Below are 12,616 nucleotides of genomic sequence, written 5' to 3'. Positions count from 1 at the left end.
AAAAAAACTAAAAATCAACCCATCCTTCTCAGTGCTCCCAGGAAGTCTCAGACACATTTCTAGGAGGCAGTCAAAGGGGACGGGTTGGTGAACCAGGTCGCCTGGCAGAGGGAAGAGCCGCCATGGAGGAGCTGGCCAGCAGGGGGCACCATGGCCCTGCAGCCAGGAAGCCTTGGACCAGTTCCTGGCCCTGAGCAGGCACCAGCTCCTGGTCTGGTCTGTGAGGATAAGGGCAGACACCCACAGTGCACACACCCTCACCACCATTCCCCTCCAAGACACATTTCACACACACACACACACACACACACACACATACACACACACACACACACACAAATCCACTTCCCCCTCAAGGCTTGGACCTCCATGTCTGTCAGCCACAGCTTCACTTTCACCCGCACAAAAACAGCTGTAAGGGGGTACCCCTGGTGGTACCCCTTTACTTCCCTTCAGCCTGGATCAAGGGTGGCAGTAGCAACTTGCTCCCCCTGTGGCCCTGAGGGAAGAGGTAAGGGACTGACCTATCAGCCTTGTCCACGGCCCCTGAAGGCTTAGTGTGACCACCCTGCCCTCCATCCCCTCCCCAGACTTCAAGCCAGTGGGGCTTCTCCACAGGCCTGTAATGGGAGGACAGGCCACACGCTGGAATTACAAAGGAGTTAGCACCAACAACAGGAAGTGGGTCCTTCCTTCCTCAGGCAGCCTGACTGGCCAGGGGAGGAGGTGAGGGGCCAGGCGAGGGGGTTGCAGACAGTGCAAGCCTTTGTCCTCGGGCAGGCGTGGTTTGGTGGGCATGCAGCCGAGGTGCGGGGGGCAGGCAGTGGATGGCAGACTCCTCTGCTTTGGCAAGAGGCAGAATGGAGACACTTTGAGGAGACAGCCTGCCTGCTGAGGGTCCTCCTGGCTCCTCCTGCAGGCTCTGTGGAGCCCCAAGGCCCCTTGGGGGCAACAGAACAAAGCCCAGGGCAGCCCCTGCCTCCAGCAGTAGGAAAACTGCCCCTGTCCTGGGTCCTCTCCCATCCCTCCACCACAGAGCTCCAAGGCATGACCAGGACCCTAGGAGAGAGGGTGGACTCCAATGTGGTGAAGGAGAGGATCCTGGGGGCGCATGGGGGTCCTCTGTGTGGGGAAGAGGACATTGCTCAGTCACTGAAGCATGGGCGGGAGACCACAGTTCTGAGGTGGCGGGCACTACACGAAAGCCTCCTGGTTGGATGAACCGTTGATCTTGAGGAAAAGTTTGTCATCCTCCCTCTTCTGCTGCAGCTGCTGCTCCAGCTGTCGCCGATAGCATATCAGGTAGAGGGGGAGGCAGAACCCCAGCATGCTCAGGCCAAGCAGCCCCACATTCACCTGGAGAGGCAGGGATAAGAGTCACTGTCGCACGGGGGCGGGGAGCTGGGCGGTAGGCTGTGATCTTCACAGAGCCTGGCTCAAGATCCTCCCTCACATTCAGGTTTGGGAAAGGAGAGAAGAGTACAAACTGAAACAGGAAGGTTCAAGTGGTCTGAGGGCCTGTCATTCCACATTCCAGCCTCAGGGTTCCCAGAGCCATAGTTCTCCACAGGGCCACACAGCAGCCCTCAGGGCCTGCGTCCCCCACCTCAGACCTACTGATCTGAATCTCCAGGGCGGGAGACAGGGTTGGAAAAAGGTCATTGTACTCAATTAAGAATCAGGCCCTTAGCAGGAGCGGCCAGGCAAGAATTCTCTTCTTTTTATCCCAAATCAGGTCCAAAGAGGACACTTCTCACCTCCCCCCAAAAAACCAAACCAAATCCACTGCCGTTGAGTTGACTCTGCCCCTTGCCCTTTCTTACCCACAGAGGGTCTCCTTGGAGGGGGCCCATCATGGCCAGAAACAGGGGCTGCTGCAGGAGGGCGAAGAGCGCGCTGATCAGCGACTGCAGGCCTGTGAGGCTGCCAAACTGGGTGGAGGGATACCTGCAGGGGGCAATTGAGACCCTCTCACTCACAGGCTTCTCAGACGCCTCCTCAGCTCCAGCCCAGCCCCAGCCCAGCCCCAGGTGTGCTGGTGCCCCAGGCTACACATTCGGTGGCAGAGATGGAGGGAGCAGGAGCAGCCCCTAAGAACAGTGGGGTGCTGGTCCCTAGATTACTTCCTGCTGAGCAGTTCTGCAAAGTGAGGCTCCCTTTAGGACCATCATGAGCCCCAGACTCAAGGAGAGCCACACCCCACCCAGGTGTGCCCTGGGCCAATGGCGGTCTGGCAGGGTAAGTGGAAAGTGTGGCGCCAGCGGGCATCTGTGGCTTGGGACATAAGCCCCAAGAGCTGGTTGGAGGCAGGTGGCGCTGCTGTGCCCGCATCCAGGAGCATTGTGCAATCACGGAAACTCAGCATCACAGCTCTCAGCCTGGCTCCCTTAGACCCTGCCAGGGCAGCCCACAACTTCCTCCTGGCCTGGGGGTGGGGCAGGCAGACCTGGAATGACCCCCACGGGACAAGGCTGGATGGGGGAGAAAGTGACAGGCAAAATCTCAGCAAACACAGGCTTTGCTGCCCAGAGGCAGGAAGGGATCCCAGCAAGGAATAAGCTGGAATTGGGGTCAGAGAGAGAGGCAATAGATAGTGTTTGGATTCCAGTTTTAGGGGTAAGCCACAGCCTGAGGAGGAGGAACAACTGTAGCTCCTTATGGATGTGTGGCCTCCTGGAGAGAGATGCAGGTTTTATTTCAGCCAGGGCCTGACAAGGCTGTGGGCTCTGGCCAGGACTGGGCCATATAAGGCTCTGGGTGAGGACTGTCTGATCCATTCTGGGCTCAGTTATCCATGTCACTGCCCTGAGGGCCACTGGAACTTAAACAGTCAGCTTCGGGGAGCCAGAACCCACCTTTCCCGGTGAGCAGCCAGGGGCAGCCCTGACTTGGCTGAGCAGTAGCCCGGAAGCAATAACAAGCCACAAGGGGCACTGACCCTGGCTGGGGGACCGACTTCGTGTTAAATGCTGAGGCTCACGGGCACCCAAATGTTGGCCCATCAAACCCACCTCCTGTCAGGTATGGCCTTCCTCTGACACACCCAGCAGAAGCCCTGCTACCTGTCCTGTGATGCAAGAAGGTGAAGCCCACAGGGCAGGCTGGCCCAGCCTCAGGGATGCAGTCCACCATGAACCTCCCTTAAGTCATTCCCTCCATCCTCGTCCACCAGACCCCTGCAGCTTCAGGACTTACACAGCGGCATACAGGCCCCCGGCGGCAGAGTGAATGAACCCGCGTACAATCGTGTGCAGGATGAAGGAGAGGATCTGTGGGAAGGAGACAGAGCATGAGGGGAACACTGGGAGCAGCCCTCGCCTGTCCCCCACCCCACGATTCCTGGGGTCCTGAGCAACAGGAGCAGTGGCATGCTGGAGCCCCTCATGCCAGTGCTCCAGGGCAACTGGTGAATTTTCAGGATGTTGATGAGCCAGTTGTCTAGCACAGACATTATTAAAAATTAAATTATATACATTTACAATTAAATAAATTATTTTTAAAACAAAGGTAATAAATACTCAAAAGTTGACTCTGACTCATGGTGACCCCATGTGTGTCAGAGTAGAACTGTGCTGATTTTTCAGAAGTAGATCACCAGGCCTTTCTTCTGAGGCACCTCTGGGTGGACTCAAACCGCCAATCTTCTGGCTAGCAGCTGAGCTCTTAACCATTTGTGCCACCCAGAGACTCCAATTATTTTACTATTATCTATGCTCTTGACTCTATGATATCTGAATGGTGGAAACACTACACAACGGGGTGTTACTGCGAATCTCTTTCCAACTCCACGTTTACTGACTTCACACTGGTAGCCTGAAATCAGCCATGATGGGAGCATTTACACCAGAGAAACTGGCAAACACTACAAATCAGGACTCCCCTGCCTCCCAGCAAGAGTTGGTTGTTAGACATGGCACTGAGTAGGGGGCACCAATCATGACATCTGTCTCCTGCCTTTACTGACCTGAGGACTGTGCCCAGGGATCTCCCTGCCTGGCCACCCCAGACCTTACTGACAGGTGGCTGTCCTCCCTGACCCCCTGGGAGAGCTCCACTGTTGTCTCTGGGAGGCCCCTTCCCACTGTAGGCAGGCTCTGAGAAGCACTTGTTAATGATTCCTGAGAGGAACAAGAGCTGTCCACTTTGCCACTGGGCCCTGTGTTTGCCTTCATTGTCTTTTGTACACAGCCCTGCCATCTTGCTCAGCAGCCAGGACCTGAACATGCATGCACACACACACCTACTCGTGCGGGTTGCCCTGCAAATGCTTTGTTTTCTTTTCACAACTCTACTTTCAAAGAGAACTAAATAAAAAGTAGATGGCTGTCCCCACTGAGCACTGATTGATTGGGCAAGGTGGTCAGGGCAAGGGTCTGCCAGTGTTGCAGAGAGGGAAGCCACCAGGAGGCCAGGGAGGGCACTGAGGATGCAATGACACCTCCAACTGGAAGTGGAACAAGTCTCCAATGGTTTACTCTTGTCTGCACCGTGTCAGCACACACACGTGACCATACCCATGGGTGGTGCACACCTGGATGTTCAATGTACCTCAAAACATGGCCACTTGTAAAAAGGGAAGGACCTTGCTTTCCTTTTGGACCTGGCCCGAGATACCATCTGGACTTGGGCTATAGCCATCTGGAAGTAATGCGATCTCCCGTGTCCCTTCAAAATTCATAAACTTGGGGATTAGGGCCACACCTACTCTTAGAATCAGAAGTCTTGTGCAAAGGAAGTAAGCTTCTGAACCTGGATGCCAAGCAATCACAGTCCTCAGCACTCTGCAATATGGAGACCCACCAGACACTCTTGTGCCAGGGGAGCAGACGTTCCCACCAACACCAGAGACTGGCCAGACCTCTGGGGTCATCAGATCCCGGATGTTTGAGGAAATAAAAAGCAAACAGCTACACAACTACCCTACATGGTTTCAGGAAATGCCATGGTAGTGATCATCATGGTATGCAAGATGCCCCAAAGACCAAGAAGAACCACATGCCTTTATAGAGAAGAGTTCTTTTGCAAAAGACAAGCACATTTTATTACAGCTCACCCCCAGCATGGAGCACAGAGCCTGGTGGGTAACAGGCCCTCAGTACATAACAGCTGGCTGATTGGTTGGTTGAATAAATGAATGAAAAGTCATCATTCGGTTTGTTGATGGCTCCCATGATGCATCACACGTTTTAGTCTCTAAACAACAACCCTCCTTGTCCCTCCATCCCCACCTGGACTCTCCTTCTCCCCATACCCACCTGTAGAGGCAGGTTGGGAATGAGGCAGGTCACCCCAAAGCCCACGAGCAGTAGGTTGGTGAAGGCGAAGGCCCGCGTGGCATTGGAAATCTTCTGGATCTGCCGGTCCCGCTTCTTCTTCTTTTTCTCACCTCTGTGGAGACAGGGAGCAGATATACAGGAGCTGGGGGTTCCCTGAAGGGTGGATTCTCCCAAGGAGTTAGGGAGTCACAACATGTGGACCAAAGCAGGACTGCAGATGCCATCCAAGCCCATTTCAGGGGCTGTGTCGGGGCTAGACCAGCATTAGGGACACTCCCACTCCACCCTCTTGATTTGAGCACTAAAGGAGAACCTCAGTGGAGGGGTCTCGGATATGGGAAGATGGTCACCAACACGCTGCACTGCCTTCAGTGCAAACTAAGCTCAAATGATGGAGAGGGGAGGAGGAGAGTGAGCCCAAGTTCTGATGCGGCAAAGCCTCACTTTTACCATTGGCTTCAACTTCACCCAAACCTTGCAGGGAGCCAAGCCAACAGTAGGCTGTCTAAGGAAATGAGTGGATTTCCCCTTAGGGGGCAGGAAGGGGTAAAGGAGAAACAAATATGCAGCAGATGGAACTGGAATGGGCACAAATAACCTCTTAGCTGTGGGACCTGACCTAGATAACAGAGTATTCCCTATACAGTTAATTATGTCCTTATGAATTCACTACTACCAATTCCAGCCTCACCACCCACACAGACCCCCTGTGGACGACAACTGGATGACATGGAGAGCGCTTTCGCTCCTTCGAGAACGAATGCCAAGTGCTTGGAGAAGTGCCGGGTGGCCAGGCCCACCACTTTCTCTGTGACCTCAGGAAGGCTCCTTAAAGTCCTAGGTTCAGCTCCCTCATTTGTAAAATGGGTATAACACTAGTACACACCTCATAGGGTGTGTAGAGATATTGTGCATTAAGCGCTTGGCACAGGGCCTGATAAAAGAAACAGCAGCTTATTATATCAAGGTGGAGTCACAAAAAATAGCATTCAATTCATCCTCTGATTTTTGAGCCCAGCCCTTACATAAGATGGGGCGCTAGGACCTGATTTAATCCTCACAATCATGAACAAATCTATGAACACACACTAAGGTTACAGCAACTTACTATTCAAACTGAGTGGAGGAACAGGAGACTAAAATCATCACCTACCCAGTGCACCACTCACACTGCAGGTCTGAGGGTTGTCCTGAAGGCAGAGTGGTTTGATGCCCGGTCATCTGCACACAGACTTTCCTCTTGTTCCCCGCCCCCACTCTAGTTTAGTACTTCCCAAGCTTTAGTGTGCAAAAGAATTTCCATAAGAAAATTCCAAAACGTACACTGAGCAGAAGAAATGAGTGTTTTAAAGGACTTCTGAGAGTAACTTGGAGCACACTCCTTTCTTGCCTCTTCCACTGACTATAAACCTGACCTACTACCCTATCCCGGCTTAATATGCGACCACATGGTCTTATCCCTCTAGGGGCCAGGAACCAGAGGCAGAGGCCCTGCCTACGCACTGGCTGGCATCTTTCTCCTCAGGCTCCTCAGAGGCATCTTCACACTCCTTCAGCCTCCAGTCCATGATGTAGCCAATGACAGGGGATGTCAGCAGGCAGAGCAGCTGGAGCACACCGAAGATGGAGGTGTAGAGGCTGACTGGGGAGGAAAACGGGCAGTGTCAGGAGAGGGCTCTTGGCAGAGGGCCTGGGAAGGGGCTAGTACTCAAGGCCCATCTGAAGTCTGACCCAGATGCCCCTTGTCACCACAGGGTTTAAGGGGAGCCCAGACACCTTAACTTCTGAAGTCAAGGCTGGAGCAAGGGGCAGGTCACCTTATTCTCTGCTTCCAATCCCATGCTGATTTCCAAAAAATAGCAAAAAAAATCCAGTATGTCACAATGCCCTCCCCAGAAGCTCCAGGAAGTTGCTGTGACTCGGGAACCACAAAATTACCAATGTATGATTCAGGCTTTGTGTGCGACTGGCCATTAGTTCTCTGCCTCTAGAAATAGCCCAGGAAGGCACCACTCACAGGGGCTCTGACGTAAGGGTTTCAATGTTCAAAGGGCCTTAAAATGATGGGATTTTTTGGGCAAATAAATTGAAGCTGAAAGCTGATGGCCCCACCCCCACCCTGCAATTCTAGCCAAGAAGGATGTATGGAGTTCAAGGTGAGGCGGTTCTTGGTAGAACAGAGGCTGTCTAGGAGGGGAAGGTATGTTGCCATGTTCACTGACAAGCCCCACTGCTTACCCGTGGCCATCACTGCATCAAGAAAGCAATGGTGAAAAGGCAGAAAGGAGAGAGGTTAGCAGCAGAAATCTCAAAAGCTGTTAGAACTGAGGAGTAGAGGCAGGCTAGCCCAGTACACCCTCCACTTCCCGTGGAGACTTGATGCTCAGGGAGCTCAGGGGAGGCTGAGCCCGAGCCAGCCTTCTGGGAGTGGAGGCGGCAGAGGGCCCAGCAAGCTGCTGATGTGGCCCTGTCTGCTGGTGCCCGTCATATGCAGCTGGTGCCTTGTCACAGGGGTGGGTAAATCAGGCCAGGGACGTGATGAGGAAGTGGCATGCATCAGGAAGGCCTGGGAGAATCAGAGCCCCTCACTCCATGCCTGCCCCGAGGACGCTGCTTTGTCAAGGCCACTTCCTCTTGCACTCACAGGGAGGGAGAGGTCAAGGAATCCGCCCCAGACACACAGCCAAGGCGTCTGACACTGTGGTCTCCTGTCTCCCTTCGCACACTCCACCCACCCAGTCCTGAAACAGCACTTCTGGGCACAGCTGGCTGCGGCATTGGTGCCACAACGCACAGGAGCAGGCTGGGGAAAACCAATGTCCTGTCACCACAGACCAAACTTTCTGGCCCAACTTCCTCTCTCCTTCTTGAAACTGACTTTTTGAATGTGGGAAACAGCTGGAAAAATTTCTCCTAGGCATCAAATTTCTTAGTCGAGTAAGGACCACGACTTAGCTACAGGGAGATGTGCCTCCCAAGGGCTGGTGAGGGACTTTCTCTGCTCACTTCAGGGTCATGACCTCTCTGGCCCTGAGTGTTTATAAAAAGAGGGAGCTTAAACATGATCGGGAGTCCCTGGGTGGTGCGAATGTTTGACGCGCTTGACTGCTAACCAAAAAGTTGGAGGTTTGGGTCCACTCAGGTGCCTCAGAAGAAAGGTCTGGCGATCTACTTCTGAATAAGCAGCCTTTGGAAACCCTGTGGAACACAGTTCTACTCTGACACACATTGGGTCACCCTGAGTTCACTCAAGGGCAACTGGTTTGGTTAGACATGATAGGTCAGTTTTCCCGAAATGTGTTGCACAGACTGTAGTGAGTGTTACATAAAAAAAGGCTCCCTGTGACAGAATCTTGGGGGCCCGTCGTACTAAACCAGTTTAAATAGGTTATTTTTTTCCTGCAGGGCTCCTTCGGGCCTTTAATATGTTAATGATCACTATGGCTTTTCACAGGGGTGCCTAGATAATCAGTTTTTCTCCATCTACAGAACTCTATTTCCATAGTAGAACCAGTGTTAGCTGGCTCCTTAAGCTATCTTTTCCTTTTGTTAATGCTGGAATTCTTGTCGGTTTAAAGACTGATATTTGATTTCCTTACAATGCCTAGGTTATCTCCCCCTAAGTAAAAAAAAAAAAAAAAAAAAAAAAACAAAAAAAATTTTTCTTTCTATCTACAATCTATGTCCCTAAGAAAAAAAAAAAAAAAAAACAACGAAACCAACAAAAAGGTTAGCGGCCAGGGAGACTGCCAGCAAAAGGATTTACCAAACGTGTTTGTCCCGCCAGGATGACTAATGCTGACTCAGCTCAGGCCCTGAGGAAGTACAGACTTTTCTTTGTAGAATCAAAACCTCTAATCAGCTGAAGACCTTCTCTGCTGTTCTGGAAAAGTAGCATGTGGGTTATCGGTTCTGTTTACCAGAGTTAACAAGCCTCAACTGGATTCCGAACACCGGGAAGCCTCGCCTTGTTTCCCGGTCAGGGCAGAGATTCGTGTAACTGCCCCAAAGCCTCCAACCCACAGACTTTCCTCCCCTCCATGCTGGCATCGCCCCATGCCAGCCCTGTGGTTTTCCAGGGGTGTTCCCTGTGTTTGCGTTTGATTTGTTGTCTTTCAACAAGCACTAAGGTGGAGTATGCTGTTCTGTGCAATGATTTCACTTACAAACACACACACCAAGCCTCCCCTTCAGGCACTGAAAAATATGTCCCCCATGCCCCAAACACATGCAGCTATTTTGGTCCTCCCCTATCTCCTAAACAGGCAAACCCTGACTGGGGACATGAAGAACAGCTTGGGCTGGCTCTGATGAAATGACTCTGATGAAATGGCTCTGACATGCACACAGGCCCTGGGATTCTGCCGCTTCAGTCCAGCCCAGTCTAATGTATTCCAGCTGCTGGCCAGCAGGCTTGACCTCAGGCAGACAGGAGTGACTGACAGAGCGAGACTCAGGGGCCGCCCTCCCATGGGGCTGTGCACTGAGGCCCAGGGGGCCACCTACCTATGTCCTGGTCGCCACTGACCAGGAACTTGAGGATGTTGTTCATGGCCCCCATGTAGAAGATGAGCCGCAGCTGGGTGACACACATGGTGACCAGGCTGAGCAGCAGGATGGGGCTGAACACACTCTGCATGAACGAGGGGGCCGCTGTGGGGAGAAGGCCACGGACACTCAGGGAGAAGGGCAGCCAGTGCCACCAGGGCCCACGGCCCACCCACCATCCAGGGGCCGGGGCGCATGGGGAAGGGGATGGCCAATTTGCTGAAGAGGTCACCCCATGCTGAATGCAACGGGAGGGGATGACGTAACGTAAGGACACAGTTCAGCTGAGCTCAACACCATGTAGGTTCTGAAGTTGAGTCTCCCAGTTTTGTGCAATTGTTGTTGTTAGTTGCTGTGGAGACTCAAGGTGACCCCATGTGTGCAGAGTAGAACCGCTCCATAGGGTTTTTAAGGCTGTGACCTTTTGGAAGCAGACCGCCAGGCCTGTCTTCTGAGGCGCCTCTGGGTGGGTTTGAACCGCCAACCTCTCGGCTGGTAGTAGAGTGCTTAACTGTTTGCACCACCTAGGGTGTGAAATTAGAGTTGGGCAAATTCGTTAGCCTCTGTAAGTCTCAGTGTACTCGTCTGTAAAGCAGGGTGGGTCGTGCCACCTCCTTGTTTGGGATGAAGTGGTGATGAAGTGAGACAGAACCCACAAAGCCCTCAGCCATTTCTAGGTCTGGGGTGGCTGCCCCTCCCTGCCGCTCGGGTGTGGGGACAGACAGCCCTGTGGATGTCGTGGGCAGGCCTGGGAGGCGAGGGCGGCGTGGCAGGTACCTGCAGCGTCTGGCTGGCACTTCACCTCCAGGTCGACGGTGGACAGGCACAGCTTGTGGCCCTCCTGCAGCGCTGCCTGCTCCTTGGCGCTCCTCATGGAGCTGCCCACGCTCAGGCGGCGCCCCACCGTGGTCACCTGCTTGTAGAACTGCTTCCCTGTGATCTTGTGGTCAAAGCCCAGCCAGCTGAACTTGATCTTTACCCTGGAGGCCATAGGGGAGTGTCCGTCAGTGCTGCGGGGGGACCCCAGTTGGGGCAGTTGTGGGGGCAGAGAGAAGCATGCCTACTTACGAGTAGTCCATGTCCTCTGGCCCTGGGAAGGGCTCCAGAGGCCAGTTAAAGAAACAGTTGAGGAAAACCAGCCCGGAGCAGCCGGCCCAGACCACAAGGATGGCGATGAAGGAGACACCAAAGTCATAAATGACCTGAAAGGCATAATGACGGGGGGCGGGGGGGGCACAATTAGCAGAGGAGAGCCAGAAATGGTGCCAGAGGAGGGAGACGTCCCTTCTGATGCTCTAGTAGGAGCAACAGGATTTGGAGTAGGAGCTGGGGCTGAAGGACCGCGAGGTTTTTGCTTCATCCTGACCCTGTGTGACTTCCACAGGCTCAGGATTCAGCCTGGGAGGGAAACAGCTGAACCAACTTGGCAGAGAGCGGCACTTTGGCAAGTGGGCAGCAACAGCCCAACAACAACAGGGCTGGGGGCGGGGAGACTGGAGTCAGACTCAGAGCCCGGACGAACTCACCCACTCCCTCTCCCTACCCCAATCCAGAAATGCAAAGGCACCCTGCATAACACCCTGCAGTGATACACCTGAATTTTCTGATACAGCTACAGCGGTTTTCTCTTATTATTCCTGTGGTTCCCAGGTGCATCCTGCCCAGGTGGGGGTGGAGGTGGGGAGGGGCCAGCCCAAATGCCCACAATGACTTCTCTAATCCTAAAGGGTTGTAGGAACCTTGTGGGAGGTCCCATACAGATACTAGTATCAAACAAACGTGCAGGAAACCTGCTGGCCGCACCCTTACCTTGACTCCTGGGAAGGTGACTGCTGAGGAGGCATAGGACCCAATCATCAAGGCAATAAATGTGGAGCGAAGGTCACCAAACATGTTGGGCAGCTAAGAGACAAGAAACCAAGGGAACCTAAGCAAGGTGGGAGAGGCTGAGAGAATGGACAGAGCAAAGATGAAGGAGGAGGGGAACAGAGAATCAAGGGACTGCCGGGCCTCCCTGTCTACCTGTGTAATTCACAGAGGGATTAGTCCAAGGGTAATTACAGCTAATTGAAAGTTCTCCTTCCTGGACTGAGATGGGGAGGGGAGGAGAGCAACGCAGAAATCAGACTCCAGATGTAGAGACGGGGTTGTCTGGCTTCCTGGCTGGCAAGTGTCCCTCCTCCTCCCTGTCCCTGGCACAGGCCGGGGCCCTCCTATCTTTCCAGGGTTACCCTGAGATGCCAGAGAGCAAAAGTTGTGGGTTTCAGGCATCCCTCAAAGGGAACAAGCCTGTTAAGAATCTATTCGGGGATAACAGTGTCATTTTATAAATAAAAAATATCAGTGTCCCAGAAAGATCAGATGTCAGCAAAAGCTGCTTTGGGTTTTGAGAGAGTTGGTTTCTCAAAGGTACCGGTCAGAATTCTACAGCTGCCTCAGGGCTGACAAGGGAGAAGGCCTAGGATTCACCCTCCTGGATCTCTTAAGTGCAAGAGAGAATTCTCTTTCCACCATTACAGTTTCGCCCTAAAGATCAGCACCTGGAAAATCCAATGGGGCCACTCTCGCATCTCCCATCAGCATAGGCTTGGGGGTGCAGATCAAGAGAGGGCCCATCTGAACTTGACTTCATGGCTGAAACCCTCGGCAATTCCACACAAATCCAGGCACAGTAAAATACTACAGCACACTTGCAGATTCAAAATGACATGGCACCATAAACCAGAGATTTCATCAGCCTGAGACCAGAAGAACTGATGGTGCCTGGCTACCACCAATGACCGCCCTGACAG

General features: G+C 53.2%; 1 protein-coding gene across 4 annotated transcripts in view; it reads right to left on the bottom strand.

Moving 5' to 3' along the window:
- Nucleotides 1–353: 353 nt before the first annotated feature.
- SLC43A2 (solute carrier family 43 member 2) overlaps nt 354–12,616 on the bottom strand; it is a 37,344-nt gene continuing 25,081 nt past the window's right edge. For 2 of the 4 annotated variants that reach the window (XM_023731169.1, XM_023731167.1), the window contains 9 exons: nt 11,634–11,726; nt 10,893–11,026; nt 10,602–10,804; nt 9,783–9,929; nt 6,780–6,918; nt 5,256–5,388; nt 3,196–3,269; nt 1,824–1,947; nt 562–1,356 (listed from right to left, as the gene is read on the bottom strand). In XM_023731169.1, coding sequence (XP_023586937.1) covers nt 1,195–1,356; nt 1,824–1,947; nt 3,196–3,269; nt 5,256–5,388; nt 6,780–6,918; nt 9,783–9,929; nt 10,602–10,804; nt 10,893–11,026; nt 11,634–11,726 — 1,209 coding nt within the window. In that variant the 3' untranslated portion in view covers nt 562–1,194. Of the gene's footprint in view, nt 1,357–1,823; nt 1,948–3,195; nt 3,270–5,255; nt 5,389–6,779; nt 6,919–9,782; nt 9,930–10,601; nt 10,805–10,892; nt 11,027–11,633; nt 11,727–12,616 lie in introns of all 4 variants that reach the window. The other 2 variants (XM_004376160.2, XM_023731168.1) reach the window with 2 other exon arrangements.

Source organism: Trichechus manatus, unplaced genomic scaffold, assembly GCF_000243295.1.
Source record: "Trichechus manatus latirostris isolate Lorelei unplaced genomic scaffold, TriManLat1.0 scaffold00040, whole genome shotgun sequence".
NCBI lineage: Eukaryota > Metazoa > Chordata > Mammalia > Sirenia > Trichechidae > Trichechus > Trichechus manatus.
Note: the sequence above shows the minus strand (reverse complement) of the source record. Positions and strands in the feature narration are given on the sequence as shown.